Here is a 24224-nt window from a genome sequence, read left to right as displayed (position 1 = left end):
CCCTCTCCATCAGTTCTGATGAAAGCTCGTTAACTTGAAAAGTTCATCCTACTTCTGTCTCCGCAGATGCCTATTGATCTTATGAGTAATTCCATTTCTTTTTGTCTTCCCCTTGTTTCTGCCAGGACCTTACTATCTACTCCTTCCCCCTCCATGACTTGGTGGTCGGAGGACATAATGCATTTCACTATGTAGGCATTAGGCTCTAGTGAGTGATAGAAAGAACTTGAGATCCCCTTATGGGGCAAGAGGGCATTTTAGATGCCTCCTCTCTCTCCATGTGGTACCACATTTGCACAGTGAAGGTCTCTGTCTTGTTCGAGCCTTCAGTTGGAACCTTGACTAACATTTGGTCTCTTGCAACTCTCAGCTAAAGCCTCACTGCCTTATATGACATGAAACTTGTTGCTTTGTGGCAGCTCTACAGTGCAAAGACACAAAATTACTATGAATTACAAAATAAATAGTGCAAAAAAAAGAATAATGAGGTAGTGTTCATGGGTTCACGGACTGTTCAAAAATCTGATGGCGGAGGGGAAGAAGCTGTTCTTGAGTCATTGAGTATGGGTCTTCAGGCTCCTGTACCTCCTCCCCGATGGTAGTAACGAGAAGAGGGCATGTTGAGGTGAAGGTCCTTAATGATGGATGCTGCCTTCTTGAGGCACCGCCTCTTGAAGATGTCCTCGATGGTGGGGAGAGGGTTATGCCTGTGTTGGAGCTGGCTGAGTCTACAACCCTCTGCAGCCTCTTGCGATCCTGTGCATTGGAGCCTCCATACCAGGCTGTGATGCAACCAGTCAGAATGCTCTCCACTGTACATCTGTAGAAATTTGCAAGGGTCTTTGGTGACATACCAAATCTCCTCAAACTTCTAACAAAGTACAGCCGCTGGTGTGCCTTCTTCATGATTGCATCAATGTGTTAGGTCCAGGACAGATCCTTGGAGATGTTGACTGCTGGCTTTGTTAGATCATCTTATATTTATACAGCTCCTTTTTTGTCTTAAGGACGTCTCAAGATGTTTTGCAGCCTGTGAAGCACTTTTGATGTCTACAAACTGCTCTATATAGGAATCAGTGGTATTGTGGTTAGTTTACTGGGCTATTAATCCAGAGGCCTGGACCAACAATCTGGAGACAAATTCAAATTCCACAACAGCACTGGGAAGTTCAATAAGCTAAATGACCTGGACAAAATTTTAAAGGCTGTATTTGAACATCTATGAGGCATCATCAACAGCAGAACTGATATTCCTTTACAACTTACACCCTCTTGGCTTGGCATATCCCTCACTCTGTCTTTTCCATCAAGATATGGGACCAATCTTGGCTCAGTGAGGAATGTGGAAGAGGCTATAAGGACTAGCCACCAGTGTACGTAAAAGGACACGCCAATCTGTAGAAGCTGCAACACAGAATTAAGTTCATGTTAAACAGTAAAGGCATTGTGCAGTATCGCTAAACAATCCCATAACCATTGGATCAGCTCAAATTCCTGCAGCCTTGTCGCATCATGAAGGGCGATGAGCAATTATACAGGTGGGAGAGTGATGGGAATAGAAGGAGCCTTCAAGAATATTCTCGTCCTGAACAACAGAGCCCAGCACATGCGTGCAAGAGACAAAGCTGGAGTATTCGTAAAGATTTTCACCTAGAAAAGCAGGTTGATGATCCTTTAGCCAAAGCAGTCCCCACCATCACAGAAAGAAGCCTTCAGCTAATTTGATTCACTGCATGTGATATGAAGAAACAACTGCTTACACTAAATATAACAAAGGCTGCAGGACCAAATAACTTCTCAGCTTCAGTGCACAAGACCTTTCTTCCAGAGCTAGTTACACTTCCAGCCAAGCGGTTCAAGTCCTGGCAACAATGGCATCTACTTAATGAAGTGGAAGATTATCCTGGTACTTCCTGCCCACAAAATGCTGAACAATTACAATCTTAACAGATTTATGGGTTTAGCGCATCTCAAGGACTGCAGTGGTTCAAGAAGGCAGCTTACCACCGGCTTCTCAAGGGCAATTAAATGCTGGCTCCCTTGAATGAATGAAAGAAAATAATAACTACTCTATTAGACCACCAACCTATCTGCAAAACGATGGTGATGATTACCAAAAACATGTTCACTGATGCAACACAGGAACTCAGTGGGTCAGGCAGCATCTATGGAGGGAAATGGAGAGTCGACATTTCTGGTTGAGACCTTTCTTCAGGACGTGCTCACTGATGCTCAGTTTTAGTTTTAAAAATCGCAGAAAATGTAGGGCGCTGGAGATCTCAAATAACAATGGAACATGCTGGATATGCATAGCAGGTCAGTCAGCATCAGTGGAAAGAGATTCATTGTTAACATTTCAGGTCCAAGATCCCTCTTCAGATTCTGTTTGGCCTGTCAAGTGCTTCCAGTATTTTTTGTCTTAATTTCAGTTTAGGCTTTGCCTGGATCACTCAGCTTCAAACCTCATTACAGCCTTGGTGTGGCTGTGGATCAAAGAACTGAACTCCAGAGATGAGGTGAGCATGCCTGATCTTGGCATCAATACATCATTTGAGCAAGTGCAGAATCAAAGTGAAGCTTAAACCCGGGGAAAGAAAAAACTTTCCAGTGGCTGTAATTGACACAGGAAGATTACTGTGGTTTTTGGAGGTCAGTCCCAGGACATTGCTGCAGGATGTATTGTGACTTGGGGCCCAACCATCTTCATCAGTCATAGACCTATACTCCATAAAAACAGGCCCTTCAGTCCACATTGTCCATGCTGACCATCAAGTGCCCATCCATCTTCCCTCCATCACATCAGAAATGTGCATTTTTGCTGATTGTTGAATTAAGTCCACGTCCATGGATCCCTCAAGGTTGCCACGCAGGTCGATAGGGTTGTTAAGAAGGCGTATGGTGTGTTGGCCTTCATTAGTCGGGGTATTGAGTTCAAGGGCCGCGAGGTGATGTTGCAGCTCTATAGAACTCTGGTCAGACCACACTTGGAGTATTGTGTTCAGTTCTGGTTGCCTCATTATAGGAAGGATGTGGAAGCTTTAGAGGGGACACGGAGGAGATTTACCAGGATGCTGCCTGGACTGGAGAGCATGTCTTATGAGGATAGGTTGAGCGAGCTAGGGCTTTTCTCTTTGGAGAGAAGGAGGATGAGAGGTGACTTAATAGAGGTGTACAAGATGATAAGAGGCATAGATGGAGTGGACAGTCAGGGACTTTTTCCCAGGGCGACAATGGCTAACACAAGGGGACATAATTTTAAAGTGATTGGAGGAAGGTATAAGGGGGCTGTCAGGGGTAAGTTTTTTTTCACAGAGAGTGGTGGGTGTGTGGAACGCACTGCCTGCAGAGGTTGTGGGGGCAGATACATTAGGGGCATTTAAGAGGCTCTTAGATAGACACATGAATGATAGGAAAATAGGGGGCTATGTGGGAGGAAAGGGTTAGATAGATCTTAGAGCAGGATAAAATGTCGGCACAACATTGTGGGCCGAAGGGCCTGTACTGTGCTGTAGTGTTTTATGTTCTAAGTTCAATTCCAAATAACATTTGCACCACAAATGCCAGGCAGTGACTGTCACTAACAAGAGAATCGGACCACTTATCCCTATCATTGGATGGAATTACCATTGGTGAGTCTCTCCATCATCAATATCTTGGGGGCGAGGGGGGGAATGAATTCTTCTCACTTGCCTGGATAAGTACAGCTCCAACACTTAAGTAGCTCAAAACAAAGCAGTTTGCGTAATTGGCACACCATCCACTATCCTGAAGATTCAGGCTACCAAGGCATGTTGTGGCTATAGTGTGTACCGTCTGCAAAAAGCATTGTAGTTGCTCACTATGGCTACTTTGAGAGAATTTCCTAAACCCACAACATCTTCCACCTAAAAGAAAAATGGCACATAAAACTGATTTGGAAATGTATTGCTGCATCTAAATGCTGGACATCTCTGTCAACAGCCCTGTACGTGTGTCTTCATGAAAAAGACAGCCGTGATTCAAATAGATGGCTCCCCACCTTGGACAGTTCATCTTTAACTCAAGGGCAGTTAAGGATGGTTAATAAATGTTTGCCTTGCTGGTGAAGCTCACATCTTAGAATTGAATTTAAAAAATGCAACGAAGTTCCACAAATAGCTATTATAAACATTACCTGTTTCACTGAAATAAAAACACAAAATGGTGGAAATAATCAACAGATCATGCAGCATCTGTGGAGAGTGAAACCTTTTTTCTGATGTTGGTTTTGAGGGATAAATACTGACAAATAAGTTGCTATTACATTTCCATGAAGGATTGGGGAACCTTGGGCACTGATGTTAATTGGAACATGACAATAACTCAAACAGCATAATCTGATTTGGCTTCAAGGATCAAGGCTGAATCTGTGACAATTACAGTGCGATGTGTCAAATTTTGTCTTGAGGTCGCTCAAAATCAGTTAAAGACACAAATATGGAGGTCACCCATCTTGAGTAGAGCCAGAGTCTAGACGTTTGGTTAGTTACAGAGTTTTTTTTTACATCATTTAATATGTTGAAGCATTTAAATTGTTAAAAATTAGTTATTACAAACTTTAAAACACAAAGAAATAAACTGAAGCCACAACAATGGCAATGTAACCACCAGCATTTAAAAACTAAAACCAAAATAATAAAACCATCACCAATATCAAAAATGTCTGAGAAGTTTGTTCAAGAAAATTTAAATTTCTTCTTGATTTTTGGATTGGGAGTTGCTTACTGTGATGGAGAGAGAGGAAGGGTTTGAGTTGGCAGGAAGACAGTATGATTAGGCCCGGGGGTTTTAGATTAAAGCTATAGGCGTTCAGTGACGTATCTGAGGTGGTGCAGGGTCTGTGATAAACTTCGAACTTTTGCAAGATTTATTCTTTAATTGCTGCTTATCCTATTGCTGTCTGCAATTACTTAATAACAGCTTGTTTAGTTTATTGTTGAGTGACAGCAACCTTGTGTATCACATAAAATAATACCTGTGCGCTGCATTGGACTTGGGCTCAGAACCTGACGTGAAGGTTGTGTATTTAGTCAATGGACCCTCCTTGTGATCTGTGAACCTTGCCCAGAACCATTCCTATTGCACTTTAGACTGTTGCATGACCTTACAATAGCAGCAAAATTATTAATATCAGTGGGAATTAGCTAATACCATGGCAAATAATTGTAAATCTTGAGCGTTCTTTATGAAGTTAAAAGCCACAACAGAGCAACAAAAAGGGGAGCATTATATTGGCCAAGGAGCCTTTGGGTTAGGAACAGGAGAAAATTAGCAGAACTTTTTCTTCTTGGTGATTATACAGTGACCTCTGCTGAGCTGAGTGCCGCCCCAAGTTGGTGCTAACCTCTTCAAAAATTAATTAGTAAAGAAAATTGTACTATAAAAGTTCTAGGGGGAAGTTTGTTTCTGATGCTTTTTCATGCTTATAACTGTAATAATTATCATTTTCTCTAAAATTAGATTCCTCCAGTTTGTTAAAATCAATTGGAAGAAGTGTAAAAGAACATTTCTGGCTGGTTTAATCACAAAACTGTCAAATATGCATTACATTTGTTGGATAGTTACTGTACATTTTTGGAAATGCACTATTTGTTGGTGCTGTGGGTTTGTGTGCAGTGTGAAGTGTGTTAGTGTAGAGTTTGATCTGTAAGTTAAGGATATGCTGCATGTATTGATTTTGGGATTTGTGCATTCTTCTGGTGTGTGGCTAAGACCTAACGTGAAGTATGTTGTGACTGTCTGTACTCCATTCCTAATGGGAATCGCTCCACAGCATACATGACCCATCCCATTTAGAAAGGCCACAGCTGGCTTGTCAGGATGGCAGAGCACTCAAGACGGTGAAGGGCACTTCTAAATTTGGGTGAGGGCAGTGTGGTGGGAGCTTTCCCTGCATTTTACTCCTGCTAAAATTGAATGAGAATGCTTGATGTTGGGTGCCTGAAATAAAAGGTTTTACCACTCCTCACTTCTGAGTTCTCAAAAGCAGTAAACAAAAAATTGGTTGCTGACAGAGTGGTCCTGAACGAGAGTTTTAGTGAATCAAAATAACCTATTCAATTCAGAATCTTGATTTTGTGATTGGTCCCGTACCATGTAGAAGACAGGATATATTTTTCTTCTATTGCTTTAAAATTTGACACTTTTCCCTTTACATTATTAAATTACAAGAAGGACCTTGACCATGTATTAGTCCTTATTACTATTTATGTGCGTCTTATACAAAGTTTTACTTGAACATTCTGAATCTGTTAGCTGTTTATTCCTCTTGCATTATTCCACAGCATTCTACTTACGGAGATCAGAGAAAATTGGAGCTTCAAAGAAAGGAATGTATTTACATAACATCTTTTGCAACCAAAAAGCATTCCCAAAGTAACTTCTAAAATGGTTCTAAAGTTGGGAAGAACACCATTCAGTTTATGCAGAGCAAACTCCCAAAATCATCGTTGAGGAACCTAACCATTTTTAAATTAACCTCTTTTGGTGTTAGAGATGTATATTGGCAATGAAGTTGGTAAGACTATCCTGATTTTCTTCAGGTAATGCCTTGAAATCTCTCATGCCTACCTAAAATGGGTCTGATCCAAAACAACAGCACCTCGATTATCAACCCTGCACTGGAGCCTCAGCCTAAATTTTGTATTCAAGTTTTCAGTAGTTTGAACAATTCAAGGGTGAGAGTTCTATCACTGAGACAAGAATGGTATTGTGTACTGCTGCAGGGTGTTGCATTGCTGCTTTCTGTTAGTTGAAGAATTATGCCTGTAGAGCTAAAGATCTTGACTAGGTCTTGTTATAAACCGATAGGTATCCTATTTTTCGATCAAACTGCATTTTATTATTGCAGGGGTTCTAGGGATGAGGATGAATGTGGTTCCTGGGCAATGCTGAGGGATTTACTTGTGGGACATTATTATATATTTTGGATAACGAGGAAATATATTGGACAAGCATTGTACCTTAATCAGCAAAATGTTTGTTAAGCCACAGAAGGTGTGGTGTCAAAGAGGTGAGTCTTAAGGAAGATATTAAAAGCAGAAAACATGATGAAGGAAGTTGGGGATAAGACGTGGCAAATGATGTTGTTGAAGGCAAAGCTGCAGGTCGTGGGGGGAAGTGAGGAGCTTCATAAAAGGTCAGTGTCAGGCGAGCATAAGAGTTCTGGGCAGAAGTAAAGGGACACAGGACTTTACAGAATTAGGAAAAGTACCAGCTTGGAAGGCATTTAAACACAACCACCAGAATTTGAGGTGTCGGATTCATAAGGTCACCAGAGTTAGATTTCACATGCTGCAAGATGTGAGCATCATTGAATTTACAGACCTTTCGCCTCTGCCTGTGTTAACATTGCAAATGTCTTCCTTCAGCCTTTTTCCAACTTGCTGTTTCAGCCCAGCCTTCTATTTAAATGCATTTATTTTATTTTCTAAATCTCTCATTGTAGCAGAATGGACTGTACTCTCACCACATTTTGGGTAGAAACATTTTCCCTGAATTTATTGGATTAATTTAATTGTGTTTTTTTAATATATGACTCTAGTTTTAGGCCCCCCTGCAAATTGGAACATTACAGTTTCTGTATGTGTTGAAACACGTGGTGGGAGGAGTTTTGAGCAGCTACCCCAGGGAAGAATTAGCATAGTCAGGCCAGGAGGGAACTGAAGCAATATGAGGATCTCGGTAGCAACAGGAGGAAGGTGGAGCATGGTAGCATCCTTGTTAGAAGTAGGCAGACTCTGTAATGGACAGATTACGGAGAGCTCAGTTTAGGGGCAATAGATCAACGTAGTTGCTAACAGTCATTCGGATGTGTGCTGAGGAAGTAAATGGAGTTGGTGTCTAAGGAATAGAGTTCGTTATGGGGCTATTGGGACAGGCCTTCACAGTACTTATTCAGAGGATGTGATGGATGCTGGGTTAGTGGTCCAAGTATAGAGGCAGTTTAGTGGTTGATAGAGCTTGGTATTACTTGTGTGCAGGTGATGTATCCAAGGTGCAAATGTTTAAACTACTGAAGGCTTAATATCTTCCTTCACTACGTAATCTGGGTTGGAACTTAATTGCAGAGGGAGTGTTGCATTCGGAGTTACTAATTTATTGTACTGAGCTGTTAATTAGAACCATGGAGGAATGTATGGTTGATATGTCACCTTCAATCAGCATCAAAAACCCTGGTTCCATGGGTTATTTGTCTTGAGCTTTTGCAGGATCTCACTGTTTGCAAAATGGTTATTGCACTTGCACACAGGGTGGAAACTGCACTTCAAAAGTAACTCGTAGACGATGAAATATTTAGGAATGTTTCTGAGAGATGTGTTGGCTGCTTCAGAAATTTTAATCTCTCTGAGCAGCAACGACTTCTAGTGGGGATCCATGAAGAGCTGACGAGCGAGATCTGTGGTGGCAAATTGCTAAATTATTAGCACAGCTTTCATTCTGCAGACAAATTCAGCTGGCTCAGTACAGTAATTACCCCCCCCCAAAAAAAAATACAATGTTAGATAGTTTACTTAATCTAACTTCACTAAAAGTTCTCCTTCCACTCCTCTACTATGTGACAGAAAGAGGAACATTTCAGGATCAATGCCATTGTTCAGAGGAATTTTGGTTTTCTCCAGAAAATGTTAACTGACTGAGCTTTGGCATTGGACTTGGTACAAGTAGCTACAGCTATTGGGAATGCTGGGTTCTGTTAATTTACTGTCGACTGTTTTTTTTTCTTGCTGTCCGATCTGACAACGTGTGTCTGTTCTCTGTTCTCTGGTCTTCCTGGTTGGCTGGGTTGATGGATGCTACCAATCGCTGCAGGAGTTGGATGAGGTACTGTCCAATTTATCATTTTTAAACTGCAAAGAGCAAACCTTTTGGTTCTAGAGCCCAGATTAATCTTCTGCTGAAAATTCACACTTAACAGGAATTCCTAAATTGCCTCCAGGCACCAAGTCTGGATTTGTATAAAAACAACTTCTTCAGCAGTATTGGCCTTTGATGTGAAACATTGCACCAATACCAGTTTAAAATATTTATGCACAGCTACCAAAGGCTCATGCCCTACAAATACAGTCTGATTTCGTTTATTTTCAATGGTGTACCCAAATGATGAACATTCACCGTCTTCTGTGTGACCTTGAATACACCTTGTATCTGGTCAGTTACGAATGTTTCCCTGCTATCGTGCTCCTATGGCTTTGCGATTGAAACCTAAATCTGTGCTCGTATGTTTGAACATTCTGAGAATTGTCCTGGACATCATCATTCGCTAGAATGGTTCAAATGATGAGAAATTTCAGAGATTGATTAGACTGGAGAAAATGAGATTGTTCTCCTTAGAGTGAAGGAGGATGAGAAGAGCTTCAGTGGAGAGATAAAAGATCATGACTGGTTTAGACAAGGTAAATTAAGGTAACCTGACCCCTTTAATGCATGGTTCAAAGATCATTAGACCCAGATTTAAATTTTTGGGCAAAAGATACAGGAAAATGGGAGGTAAAGGTTTTTACACAGTGTGGTGGTGATGTAGGACTGACTGTCCATAAGGTGTATCCCTCACACTACATTTACTTCAGTGAGGTGTACAGAAGGGCATGCTGGAAGCAGAAACATATGTACATAAAAATTAGATGCCAAATTCCATTTTGATTGAATGTGTGCTGAATTACAAAAATAGTAGACAGAGCCAAGTAATTCCACCATATCTAGTTGTGAAAGGCAATTGAATAATTAAACAGCTAAAGGAAAGTGGAGATGGCCCCATGCTCAATAATTACAGGGCCCAGAAAGTGAGTACAAAAGATGAGGCTGAAACATTCGCAACTACATTCATCCAGAAGTGTAGAGTGCTTGAACCGTCTCTGCTTCCTCCCAAGATCCCCACCACCACAGAAGCCAGTCTGTAGGCAGTTGATTCACTCGACATGATATCATGAAATGGCTGAGAGCACTAGAGACAGCAAAGACAATGTGAGCAAGGACATCCTGACTGTAGAACTGAAGACCTGCACTCCTGTACTAACCACACCTCTAGCCAAGTTGCTCCCGTACAGTTACAGCACTGGCATCTACCTGAGAATCTGGGAAACTGTTCATAAAAAGCAGGATAAATCTCATCTGGCTAATTGCCATCCAATCAGTCTGCTTTCAATCATCAGCAAGATGGTGGAAGGTGTTGTCAACAGTGCTATGAAGTAGCACTTACTCACCAATAAACTGCTCGCCGATGCCCAGTTTGTTTCACCGAAGAGCTGAATTCCAAAGGTGAGGTGAGAGTGTTGGCCCTTGATATCAAGGCAGCAATTGATAGTGGGATGTTTAGGTTTCCTTAGTCAAGGAATCCAAGTAAAATCAAAGTCAATGGGCATCAATGGTGACCAGTGCTGGACTTGTACCTTGGATAATGGAAGGTGGTTGTGGTTGTTGGAAGTCAATCATTCCCAGTCCCAGGACATTGCTTCAGGGGTTCCTAATGGCTAATTGACCCTCCTGTATTTGTCTTTAAAACATGCAATAGAACAGTGATAATTCAGGAAATGAAAATATAGAAATTAGGCTGTCAGGAAGAGACCAGGGCTACTGGTTCCGAAGGGACTTCCAGGATTTAGACCTAGTGACAATGAAGGAACGAGGATATATTTCCTGGGCCCAAGCATCTTCAGCTGCTTCATCAATGACTTTCCTTCTGATATCAGGTCAAAAGTGGGGATGTATGCTTATGATCACACAATGTTCAATTCCATTTACAACCCCTTAGCTAATAAAGTAATCTGTGTCTGTGTGCAGCAAGGCATAGCCAAAATACAGGCATCTGCTGATAAGTGGCAAGTAATATTTGTGCCTGAAAAATTACCATCTCTACCAGAGGAAGTCTAACCATCTACCCCTGACTTTGTGGAATTGCCATTGCCAAGACCCCCACAATTAACTTTCTGGGCATCGCCATTGACCAGAAACTTGATTGGACCAGCCACATAAATGCTTTGGCTTCAAGAGCAGTTCAGAGGCTGGTACTGGCCGTGAGCTCCTAATCCCAAAGCCCTTCCCCATCTACAAGGCACAAAAGATGGGAGTATGATTGAATACTCTTCACTTGCCTAGATAATGTAGTTCCAACAACTGAAGAAGCACTATCCAGGACAAAGCAACAGGCTTGATTGGAGGTCCATCCATCACCTAAACACACCTTCCCTTCACCACCACCGTCTCATTGCTGCAGTGTGTACCATTTGCAAAGTGCACTGCAACTGCTCATCTAGGCTACTATGTCCAAGCTTGTAGCCCTTATGCTAAAAAGGACAAAGGCAGCAGAGGCATGGAAAGACCACTACCTGTGCTTTCCCCTCCAAAGAACATGGAGATTCGAGGAGATAACTTGGCATCACCTTATCAAGTGCCACTAGAAATGGGCTATAAATTTTGGCCTTGCCAGCTATACCCACATTGAGTAAAATGAATGAACAGAATTAATTGGAGCTTTTGAAACTGTGTAACACTTGAGAGAAAATAATTTGGAGTGCTGTGGAGAAAGAGCAAGGGAAGGGGCCTGATGATATTACTCTTATAAGAGCCAGCATATACTAGATGGGCTGATTGATGTCTTAATGGTTTAATGATTTTTGTAATTCATTCATCAGAATTCTGCCGCCAGGGTCCTGCCCTGTGTATTCTTATTTATTCGTATTTCCTTGCAACATAGGAGGAGGCCATTCAACGCACATCTGAAATTCTATCTTTTATTGTCTTGTGAGCTTAAGTTGTGTTACAGGGGCTTGCATAAAGGTGTTTTGGTTTGTTGACGGCACTTTCATTAAAGAAGCCTCATGGAACATAGTTACCTGATATGCTGCAGTGTTTTGAGCATTAAGGAAGTTTCTAATTATTTTAATAGTCTTTATTTGTCTTACGTAGATAGAATAATGCTTGAACAGAATGAACTGTCAATGGGATTAAATTAATAGAGGGAAAATGGATCCTGTAGGGTAATAGTGAAGTCTTCACACTGTCTGGGAACGTGGGGATATTTCACTGACTAATTGGATGTGAATTTTCTAGAGATTGCTTCGTGGTTTGGTGTCTCCCTTCTCAGGAGTTCTGGATCGTCTTCTACTTATCTTTGAAAATAATCTGTTAGATGTTGGAAAGAAAGTAAAAATGAACTGAAGCCATTACAGGCAGTTTGGTATTGAGAAAAAGCAAGACAGTTCCTCCAGTTTAGAGGGAAGGGGCTTGGGTGATGTGAATCTAAATTTTATTAAGCAGTACAGACAAAGAAACACCAAATATTCATTAGGATCTAAAATTCTTGTAATAAAAATATCTTCACTTGGGTGAAAGATATCAGGGATACTTATGAATGGATTCTAAAATGGGAATGATTGTGTAGCAGATGGATGAATTTCATGGATTATTGGTAGGTGATCAGGATTGTGACTCTTCCAGTGAGTCAGGTACCACGTTCCATCTGTAGTGGATTGGGAAAATGGAGGGCACAGTCTCAGAGACTCTGGGCGTCACAGTGCAGCATCATTTTGAGTTCTGCTGAGAGTGTTGACAAAATTGAAATGTTTGGAGATGACGATTGAACTTTCTTATTCCTAGTGCATTACAAATTACAAGTGCATTGGGACCACAGAATTAAAATATGGTTGCATTCTGAAAGCACACCCCAGTTTTCTTTCCTTGTGTAATGGTGTAAACTTTGACTTGGCCATAAACCAAATCACTGATTGTACATTCACCTAAACTGTGATATAATCCTCTCAAACAGGACATTCAGTTTTCCTTTGCAAATGGGTGCAATAGAGATATTGTTACAGAATATGCCCAACCTCTGAAGTCTGAACCATTTCTGAGCCCTGCAACCCATAACTTGCACTGTTTTTGACATGTACTATTTCCTTCACTGTCATTTGATCTTCAACTGTGTATCAGCTGCCAATGGCTGGGATTGTACTAACACGTAAAGCTTTTAAGCGCTAAGGTTCTGTGCTGAAAAACGGATCGTGCAATTTCGAGCTTTCTATGCCCTGAGACCATTAATCCAGTTTAGAGATCAATTTGGTCGAAGGAAGATATAGTGACGTTAAATGAGTAATAATCCCCTGGGACCAGAGCACTGAGAAGGATATACAGCTAGAAAGCACTGGTATTTGTCTGACATCTGGTAAGAGGACACTAACTGTGTGTTTGCCTTGTTGACAGATTGCTAATGATCGCATGGCCTTAGTGTCTGGAATCAGCTTGGATCCAGAAGCTGCCATTGGTGTCAGCAAAGGACTGCCTCCAAAATGGGTGGATGGAGCAGAGCAAGTAAGTGACGACTACCTCCCTGGCTGATGCAGCTACAGTTTTACTGGAAAAGTTGTGCATACAAATTCCAGTTATTTAGCATTCAAAATCCTCATAACTTATGTGTTACTTGGCGTGAGAGGCTGGTGGGAGAAGAGAGAGAGTTGGTGCAATCAACTGATAATCTCATAAGTTGTCTTCTGATGGGGAACGAGAAGGCTTCCCAAAATCAGACATGTGAGCAGGTGAAAGAGACAGTATCATGTTATGATCAGGCAAAGAAGAGTTCTCTTTCTGGAAGTGGCGAGTCTATGATCAGACTATGTTAGGATGAGTCTCTGTTAGAGAATGGGGAGACTCTGGTTGGTGCATGTATCAGAGAATGAGGATGTTCAGTCTAACAAGTGCACATCAGGGAATGGGGAGACTTCTGACCAGTGCATGTTTTAGGAAATGGGACAACTCCCTCTGATCGGTATGTCAGGGAATGAGGAGTCTTCCTCTGCTATGTGTGTCAGGCCATGAGGAGACTCCCTCTGATCGACGCATGTGTCAGGCCATGAGGGGACTCTCTCTGATCGACGCATGTGTCAGGCCATGAGGGGACTCTCTCTGATCGACGCATGTGTCAGGCCATGAGGGGACTCTCTCTGATCGACGCATGTGTCAGGCCATGAGGGGACTCTCTCTGATCGACGCATGTGTCAGGCCATGAGGGGACTCTCTCTGATCGACGCATGTGTCAGGCCATGAGGGGATTCTCTGATCGATGCATGTGTCAGGCCATGAGGGGACTCTCTGATCGATGCATGTGTCAGGCCATGAGGGGACTCTCTCTGATCGATGCATGTGTCAGGCCATGAGGGGTCTCCCTCTGATGGGGAGTAGGGAGAATCAAACATAAGCACAACAGCTCCTTTTCATGTTGTGTAAAAACAGAAATTGCTGAAAATGAGCAACCAGTCAGGCAGCACCTATAGCGAGAGTTTCAAGTCAATAAAATTTTGTGTGGATGGGAAAGAGTTTTATGGAGCAGATTTCAAGCAGGTATAGAGGCAGAAAAAGGCAAGAAGTCATTGGAAAGTTTATTATATGAAAGTGGCCATTAAGCCCACTGTGTTCATGCTGCTTGTAAAAGAGCAACCCTGTCTAGTCCCATCTTCCCTTCAAGTACACATCCTGTCAGTTTTAAACAATGAGGGATTCTGCCTCCCCCTTTCAAGCAGTGAGTTCCAGATGCCTACCACCTTCTGGTTGGAAAAATATTTCCCCACCTCCCCTCTAATCCTTCTACCAATTACATTCAATTCAGGTTTCCTGGCTTTTGACCCCTTCTGCTAAAAGAAATAGGCCCCCATAACTTTATACACCTCAGTTAAGTTTCCCTTCAACTGCCTCTGTTCCAAGGAAACCACTTTTTGCTCATAGCTAAAATTTTCTAGTTCTTGTAAATCTCCTCTGCACCTTGTTCACTGCAATCACGTTTCCTGCCTCACAGATCCCGTGACTGGGCTTTGATCCTGACCTCAGGTACTCTCTTTGTGGAGTTCACACATGTTCCCTGTGGCCGTGTGGGTTTCCTTCCACATCCCAAAAACATGGTTACAGGTTAATTGGCTTCTGTAAATTATTCCTACTGTAGGTAAGTGCCAAAAACAATCAAAGAGGAATTGATAGGCATGTGAGAGAGAATAGGTTACAGGAAAATAAGAGGGGATTGTTCTGCTGGGGACTGGTGTGGATCCAGTGTGCCAAAAGTGTCATTCTAAGTTAGTTAGATAATGACCAAAACAGTACTCAAGATGTAAATTGGTGTTATCTACAATTCAAGAATAATCTCCATAATCTTGTATTCCATGCCTTGGGTAATGCTGGAATGCATCTTGTAAGCCCTTTTCAAACCACTTTATTGACCTATTCCTGTTCTGCTACCTTTGAGGATCTGTGGATATACGTTCCATTCCTCTTCACCACTCAACCTCCTCCCAAATAATGTATATTCCCTTGCCATTTTGTACCACTGGATTAAATTGCTTCTGCCACTTACTGCCTAGCTAATCAGACCATCTGTATCTTCCTGTCATCCAAAGTTTTGTCTCATTGTTAGTTACACAACCAATGCATTCATCATCTGCAACCTCCGTTATCATACCTCTTACCTTGACAGCTAGTTCAAAAAGCAAGGGACTGGGTACAGAGCTCTGGATTGAAGGGAGTTGGGAAGCTGAGCCTCAGTGTGCTAAGGGGAGTGTGTTACATAGAGCATGGGAATGAGTACCTGTTGATCCAGATGCCAAACCATCAGGATTTCCCAATAGCAGATTATCGGAATTTTACTGTACCTAATCCTTGTGGTACCCTGCCAGCTACAGCTGCCGACCAGAAATGACCTATATATTTATGCTGCTTGTTGCCTCTCCCAATCTACTATCTATGTTAATATATTACCCCCATCATGAAACTTGTGTTGTGTAACAGCTTTGTGTGTAGTGCCTTACTGAATGCCTTTTGAATATCTAAATATATAGTGTTCATTGGTTTCTCCTTTTGCTTATCCTGTTAGTTAGATCCTTAAACATGGTTTTCCTTTTGTAAAAGTGTGGTTTGTTTGCCTAATCATTTTACGATTTCCCAAGTGCTCTGTTACCTTGTCATTAATAATGGATTTCATTATTTTCCAGGCAGCTGATTTCAGGCTGACTGACTTGTAAATCTCTATCTCTTCCTCCTTTCTCCCTTCTTATCCACTAGGAGCATCCCTGAGTTTTGGGAAATTCTGGAGCATCACTTGCAATGCATCCATTATATATGCTGCTACCTCTTTTAGAATCCTAGGGTGTAGCCTATCAAGTCTAGTGATCTTTCAACAATTAGTTCTATTAATTTCTTTAACACCTGCTCCTTACTGTCATTATATCCTTGGTTTCCCACTATTTCTGGTACTTTATTTGTCTTCTGTGAAAATGTTCTTAATACTTGTTCAACATCCTATCCATTTTTTAAATTCTGCATTATAATGTTTCCTGTCTCAGCCTCCTAAGGGCTTCACATTTACTTTCCTTCTCTCTTTTTGCATAATTGCAGAAAGCCTTAATTTTTTTAAATACAATTCTTGCTACTTCATTTGTAATATTCTATTTCCACCCAATTCTCAGCCTGAAGGTCTCTATACGAATGGTAGTGAGAACAGAGTATGTAGTGGGGTGCAATGTTTAAGCCTTCCTAATAATTAAGGGACGAATTTCTGTTTATTCATTGCTGGATGTCAGACGTGGCAAGTTAGAAGCTTTGGCAAGATTGAAGGAGGTGGTGGTAGTGGAATAGAACTGGCTATCTAGCTACAGATGGAACCTGGTAGGTTTTTGAATTTATGATGTGGAGGCACAATTTGCAGGTGGGCAATGAAAGAATCTGGGGATCTCTGATATAACACTGTAGGAACGGAAAACAAAAATTCTCTGGCTTTGGCTAGATTGGAAAGAATTGTGGAAGGAAAATCTTTTGCAACTGGACAGTGGAGGTAAGTCATTAGAGAATGGTGTGGTCAACAGTTGTAAGCCGCAGGCAGGACCAGAAGGGTTAGGAGGAATGTTCTACCTTGGCCATAGTCATATAAGATGTCCTTCGCTAAAGCCTGTTTCAGTTTATCGGCAGAGTGGAAACCTAACTCAGGAGGTTCACATCAATGGAGGGATCTGTCATGGAGAGTGCATAGAGTGGCAGTGTGTTAACATTTGATGTGTTTTATTTCCCTTCTCTCTCTCTCCCCTTTAGATTCAGTTTGACATCACTAGAATAAAGCAGAAGATGAAGGAGCTTGCCAGCTTACACGACAAGTACCTGAACCGACCCACGTTGGATGACAGCACTGCGGAGGAGCACGCCATAGAAATCACTACCCAGGAGATAACTCAGGTAGAGGATAGTGAGGTGGCAGCAGTAATGGAGAGGAGATGTTTAGGAGGCCAGAAAAGGGAGCATGATATGACCCTCACTTCAATTGGAAAGCTATTGTAGAACTTCGTAGGCTGTTCAACCTATAAATTGTCCCTTAGCCAACTATTCTAAAATCATACTTCTCTTGCTTTGAATATCCTTTAACATGCCATAAATGTGAAAGTTGCTTCAACTTTGCTGATACGTGCCGGAGCTGTGACATCTGGCTTTAGTAATCCACGTGTGCCATGCTCAGTTTAAATTGCGTGTATGGCTTTTGTCATTTGCACAGTAACTGTGCATCTTCTGTACCACTGCTGCATTAACTGCTTTACTCCACAGTTCTGCCAAGCCCCTGCAGCCTCAATTATCAGTGTTAGGAAGATGTACATAGAGTTTATAGCAAAAAAGAACACCATCAGACCCAACAGGGTTTGTTTTTTGCAACTTTGCCTGGTTTTAATCCTCCTCAAGTATTTCCTCAGATCTTATTTACCACAGCTCACTCTAACCACATATCTTGCTGTTCCTTTCCTGCTCATCTATTAAACCAGATTCTCATTAACAGCATCTATTTGTTTTCCTAACTATAGCGTGCACTAATGAATTCTGTATTACCATTCAGAGTAAAGAGGTTATTTCTAAATTCATTTTGGATTTATTAGTGGCTATTTTATATTTAACAGGTTTTGGACACCAGCACATGTGAAATCATATTCTCTGTATCCATTAATAATTTTAAATCTAACAACATGTTTCTTTTCTACTTCACTGTGCTTTCTCTCAGTTCCCCTATTTCACTGGCCTCTTTCCCAATCATGCCACTTATTAGTCATTAAGATGCACATGCTTTATCGGTAGTAACGACAAGTAGTGCTCACTCATTGTGATAACCTTGAATGATATTCCTCCCCTCAGTCTAGGACTAATGCTTGTACATTCAAGGTCCTTGAATGTAGGACCTTTCTGGGTCTTTGTGGCAAGGATCACAAAATGGTGTATTTCCCAGATGACCGAAAGGAAAGCAGAAAGGGCTTTTGTTTAAAATTGCTGAACTCATGACTCTTTAAAGGCTGTGAGAGGATATGTACACAAAGTTTTAAGGATGTGTTCCTTCTTGCTGCAAGACCGCCTAGACAAGATATGTGGGCTTCTACCAAATTAATTTTTGGTGTGTTCACAGCATCAGGCTGATGATATCCACTGATAATATCACCAAAGCTTGCTTTCATTTAACAATATTTATAAAAAAAACTAAATCATGACTATTAATCAGATGCATTATCAGTGGTTTAATTTTTGAATAATATACTAATGGGAATAAATTTTAGAGTGCCTGAATTATGAAATAGCAGATAATCCTTGCTTTCAAGGAAGAACAGATACCACAAGGCCTTCACTGGATTATATTTGAGTTGATGTCAAGCAATGGAGCTGTGAGTATGGTCAGATCATTTCCTTGTCCAATTGCAAAACACCAGTGCTGTAAGTCTGAATTAATACAGGACAAGCACTGTACAGTACAGGCAGGTTAGGGCAGGCAAGGTCGTATAGCGGTTAGCGTAACGCTGTTACAGCGCCAGCGACCCGGGTTCAATTCCGGCCGCTGTCTGTAAGGAGTTTGTACGTTCTCCCCGTGTCTGCGTGGGTTTCCTCCGGATGCTCCGGTTTCCTCCCACATTCCAGAGACGTACAGGTTAGGAAGTTGTGGGCATGCTATGTTGGCTCTGGAAGTGTGGCGACACCTGTGGGCTGCCCCCAGAACACTCTACACAAAAGATGCATTTCACTGTGTGTTTTGATGTACATGTGACTAATAAAGAAATCTTATTTTATCTTACAAGCATAGAAACAGACCCTTCAGCTGATTAAGTCCACTATCAAGCACCCACCTAACTTAGTCCCACGTTACTTAGCCCATGTACCCATTAACTATCCCCAGATTCCACTACTCACCTACACACTACAGCATTTTACAGTGGCCTATTAACCTACCAGCCCACACGCCTTTGGAATGTGGAAAGAAACTGGAGCACCTGAAGGAAACCCATACAGACAGAGGGAGAACGTGCAAATTCCACAAAGACAGCACACGGGGTCAGGATTGAACCTGGGTCACTGGAAATGTGAGACAGCAGCTTTACCAACTGCGAAATTGTGCTGCCTAAAAAAGAATAACATTGTTTGCAGGAACAGCTGTAAAGCCTGCTTTTATACTGCTTTACTGAGGATTCTGCCTCTCTTCCTTCAAATTTGCATCGGCACCATCCCCATGGAAATTGTGGTGCACACCTGTATTTTAACAATGCACAATTTAAATGTTAACCTTTGGCTTCATGTACACGCTTCAATAATTGAGCCAAGGATTAAGTAGAGCCATAGTTGTGTGTCCATATAATGGAAATGTTTTCTGATGTATGGTGTTTTGTGGGTTCTGGGAGGTGGATTGGACGTCCTCACCTTTCTACCATTGTTTCGTCTTCCCCTTTAGATGTTCCACCGGTGTCAGCGCTCAGTGCAGAACCTGCAGAGCAAAGGGCGAAGCTGCACAGAGCAGGAGGAGCGGGTCCTTCGGAATGTGATTTCTTCCCTTGCACAAGCTCTTCAGGATCTGTCAACTAACTTTCGACACGCCCAGTCTTCTTACCTCAAACGTAAGCGCTCAAGGAGAGGAGAAGGTCTTTGATCCAAATAGTACTCTATGGATGTCATTGGCCTCTGGTTGAGTGAGGGTGCAAGCAATGCTTTCTACAACAGTGGAAAGGATGTGTTCACTGGTATTACCTCTTGGATTAGAAGCAGGACCAAGTGTAATTTGTAGGCTAAAAATTGGCTGAGATTAATTATGTTAGCCCAACTCCTCACAAGCAGACACAATGCTCTAGCAACCTGATTTGGTTTGTCAGTTGCTCTTGTACAGAAGTATGCATTGGCATACACCTGGAAATTCATCTCTGATCTGTACCACTAAACCCATTGCACAGTAGCAGCAGGTGGTGTTGGTCTGTTACTACTGTATAGCATATTTATCACTGCTGACTGGAGGTGAATTTGTGGGCAACTGAATCCTAAAGCACAAAGGGAGGTCATTTGTCCCATTGTGACTGGATCAGCTCTTTGAATGTGTTATTTAATTTGCCCTGCACACTTGCTATTCTCTCTTTATCTTCAAATATTTCTGTCTTTAAATATGTATCTTTGACAGTTGTGATTATTTCTGACAGTTTATAGTAAACTTTCCTCACCTTTACATAATTCCCTGTAGAAAGTTCACAACTGGTTTTTGCTAATTTAAAATTTTTAATCCCCGGCTACAGATCTCGTGCCAATGAAACCATTTTCTTTTTGTTTACTCTATCAAAACCTGTCATAATTTTACAGATCCATTAAATCTCTGCCACAAGGCTGAACAAGCTCTACAGATCTATTCTCTTCACTGAAGTTCTGTGTACCTGTATCATTCTGGCAAGTCTGCCTTGTACCCTCTCCAAGGGTACTAAAGTCTGCAGCCCAGAAATGAACGCACTGCTCCAGCTAATGGAAACAGAAATTGCTGGAAACACTCAACAGATCAGGCAGCATCTGCGGAAAGAGAAAAAGAGTAAACGCTTCAAGTCGACGACCCCTTGTCAGAACTGTTGTAATGAAGGGTCTCAACTCTGTTTCTCTCTCCTGGCTGACCTGCTGAGTGGTTCCAGCATTTCCTGCTTTCATTTCAGATTTCCAACACCCGCAGGTTTTGTTGTTTTTTGCACTAGTCCAGCTTATAAATGTTCCACGTAGCTTTTGTTTTCAATACCTCATACTTCAGTTTATAAAACCGAGAACTCTTCATGCGTGCTTGGACATCTTGAACGAGATCTTTAGGGATGATGTGCGTCGTGTGTTCCAGCCCCACAATTATTGTTTTGTTTTATGCACCCGGTATGATGCATGTCTGCAGATTTACCTTTACGGTGAAATCCTCTGATTTCTTAGTGTCCTGGGCTTGGGTGGTCTGAAAAGTAAATATCATCCAAGGTCTGCACTCGTGACTGTCCACTGCCATCTGTAGGGTGCGTATGTAGTGGGCAAACCATGATACACTCTTCATAGAGTGGTTTGTCGACGTCTATTGCCCAACTGTGCACATGAGAATGGGTGAGGGATTGCATGCCACCACCACTTGTGTCTCTGAAGGATTAAGCTTGTCTGGGAGAGCTGGGGGATAATTGGGGAAGAGTACCACGAAAGCTTGGAGCACTCTCTTTTGTTATTTTTGCTTCAAATATAACCCTTTTCTGAACCAAGCCGAGGAAATACCTTTGGTGACAGAAATCTAAAACAAGGATATAAGTGGTGGAAAAAGTCAGCAGGTCGAGGTGTGGGAAACGTTGAAGGTCCTAATGAAAATCATTGACCTGAAATATTAACATATTTGTCTCCGTAGATGTTATTTGACCTGTCAACTATTTCCAAAATTTCTCCTCTTATTTCATGTTTTGTTTTGCAGGCTTGCTCCCTTCCAGTAACAGGATTTTTGTTTTATGTCATAGGTTTGAAGAATCGAGAAGAAAGGTCCAAACACTTTTTTGACACATCGGTGCCACTAATGGATGATGCTGAAGACAACAACCTTTATGACAAGGTGGGCTTATTGACTAATCATCCAAAGAATGCACATTAAAATCCCACCAAGGCTGGTTGAGACTTTGAATTCAGTTTAAAGAAAACTCTGGGGATAAGAAAGCATGTCTCAGAATAAATGACCGTAAGATGCCATCTTTAAAAGTCAACCGGTTCATCTTGACTTTGGGGGGGAAGGTGGGTTGCTATCCTACATGAAGTGGCTGAGCAAATCACTCATCTGAGATCAACTGAGGATGGAGAATAAATACTAGCTTTATTACCTTTCTTAATAAATAAATTTTAAAAGAGAGAAATTTGCATTTATGCAGCACCCTTCATGTCCCTTTTACAACATCTTAAATCCTGAGTATTTTTTCATATTTTCTTACAACATAGGAGGCTAATCAGCCCATTGTGTCTGTGCCAACTCTCAGAGCAATCCTATTTGCAGCCAATTAATTACTTTGTTGTAATGATGTAAGTCTGGCATCGAATTTGAACACAGCAAACTTGCATACAGCAGATTAATAAAGACCAGGTAATGCTAAGTGAGGGAAAACTGAGCCAGAACTTCAAAATGTAGGATCATCTCTGCCCAGAACAGATGGGGCCTTAAGTATCTCAAATGAAAGATGGCAGTTCTGACAATGCAATATTCTCCCAGTAATGAACTGAGGTGTTGGCCAGAGCTTCGCATTCAAGATTCTGGAATGGGGATTGACCTGGAACTTTATGACGTGGAAGTGGGAATGCTAGCAATGCTGTAGCTGACACTGCCCCTTGAGCTCTTTCAAAATAAGAGTGCCATATCAGAGAGCTGCACAACAAGGGTCTGTGTAATGTTTGAGTCTTTATAAGGAGTAGACAGCTGCCTTTGTGTTGTGTGAGATAAGCCCTGCAATCATCCATTTTTGATTTGCTGGCTCATATCGTGGACTGCAATCTGACAATAAAGCTGTCAGCTTTGCAAGGCCTGTCCACTTGCAACAAACAGTAAAATTGTAGTCATTGTGGGAGCAGGTTTTATCAAATCCCAAACAACTTCCCTTCAATTTGCATCTGGCTTACACAACTGGACCTGAAAGCAGAGAGCTGAGGTGGTGGCAGAAGTTGGTTGGTGTGGCTCATATAATAATTGTTCTGGTCATTTAGGCATCTAACATTCTGTGGGGTTAGCTTGTCTGTCAGGTTTACAAAAACCGTAAATCATCAATATAAAGGTTCAGGTATAGCACCTTACATCCTCGGGAAATATGCTTCAGCTACTCTGGTTGTTGGCTTTCAACTGACCTTCAGAATTTTGGAGAACATTCATATTTTGTTGGACTGGATGATGTGAATTTTAGGTTTAATTTGAGTTGTGCATTATGAACTTTTGGCTAAAAGTGCTGACATTGGGATAAGTCTTCAGTTTGTGTTTATGTGCATGGGTGCTAATGGAAACTTTGCCTACATATATGCCACTGCTACCTCCTGAGCAATTGTTCATTTCTGGTTAAGTGATTTGGAAGTTTAGTAAAGTGCCCTGCCGCATCCTCTGACTTGGAAGATTCATATGCTGGCTTTTTATTCATACTCAGTTGTTCTAACAGGGTTTTACAAATGATCAGTTACTTTTGGTGGAAGAGAATACTCTGATGGTGGAGGAACGTGAGAAGGAGATTCGACAGATCGTGCAGTCAATCTCAGACTTGAATGAAATCTTCAGAGAGCTGGCGACCATGATAGTGGAGCAGGTGGGTGATTTGGAATAACATTTTAAAATGAGTTCCTTTTGCAGCTGATCAACCAGAAGAGTCATGTGCATCCTTCCACACCACACCCACGAATCCCATTATGAACTCGCCTTCACCCACCACTGATTCTCCAAAAGGCGTGGACTGAGCAGATGTCAGGTTGATCCCACTTGAGAAAGGCAGGCAGCTCTGATGTCAGGACAGCCAATTGAAAGAGTCACAAGCAGAATGGCAGTGGCAACACATTGCTGCTGAAATCGCTATTCCACAAGGAATCACTCTCCCACTCTATTTTAGTTCCATTAAATCCTTTTCAACACATTTCAAAACTTTTCTATCTCCACCTCTGTGTTCATTTCAGGGGACCATCTTGGATCGAATTGATTACAATGTCGAACAATCTTGTATTAAAACAGAAGAGGGCTTACAGCAACTCCAGAAGGTAAGACTCTTTGGATCTTTGTGCCAGAGATATTTGTCAAAAAATAATTATATAGCTCTGTGTAATGAACATAGTGGAATCTATTAGATAAAATATGCCTCAATAACCAGCAACATCACCAGCTACTTCAGCACCATAGTACTCAAGTGAAACAACTTGTCCTGGACTTTGAGAGCCAGCTGAAGAAAATGGTGTTTGAT

At 41.7% G+C, this 24224-nt stretch overlaps 1 protein-coding gene across 5 annotated transcripts in view; it reads left to right on the top strand.

Moving 5' to 3' along the window:
- stx16 (syntaxin 16) overlaps window positions 1-24224 on the top strand; it is a 37870-nt gene that overhangs the window by 6133 nt on the left and 7513 nt on the right. For 4 of the 5 annotated variants that reach the window (XM_052031266.1, XM_052031267.1, XM_052031268.1 and 1 more), the window contains exons 2-7: window positions 13216-13323; window positions 17077-17217; window positions 19730-19892; window positions 21774-21865; window positions 23439-23582; window positions 23944-24024. In XM_052031266.1, coding sequence (XP_051887226.1) covers window positions 13216-13323; window positions 17077-17217; window positions 19730-19892; window positions 21774-21865; window positions 23439-23582; window positions 23944-24024 — 729 coding nt within the window. Of the gene's footprint in view, window positions 1-8779; window positions 8842-13215; window positions 13324-17076; window positions 17218-19729; window positions 19893-21773; window positions 21866-23438; window positions 23583-23943; window positions 24025-24224 lie in introns of those variants that run through there. The other variant, XM_052031269.1, reaches the window with a different exon arrangement.

Source organism: Pristis pectinata, chromosome 16 (assembly GCF_009764475.1).
Source record: "Pristis pectinata isolate sPriPec2 chromosome 16, sPriPec2.1.pri, whole genome shotgun sequence".
Taxonomy (NCBI): domain Eukaryota; kingdom Metazoa; phylum Chordata; class Chondrichthyes; order Rhinopristiformes; family Pristidae; genus Pristis; species Pristis pectinata.
Note: the sequence above shows the minus strand (reverse complement) of the source record. Positions and strands in the feature narration are given on the sequence as shown.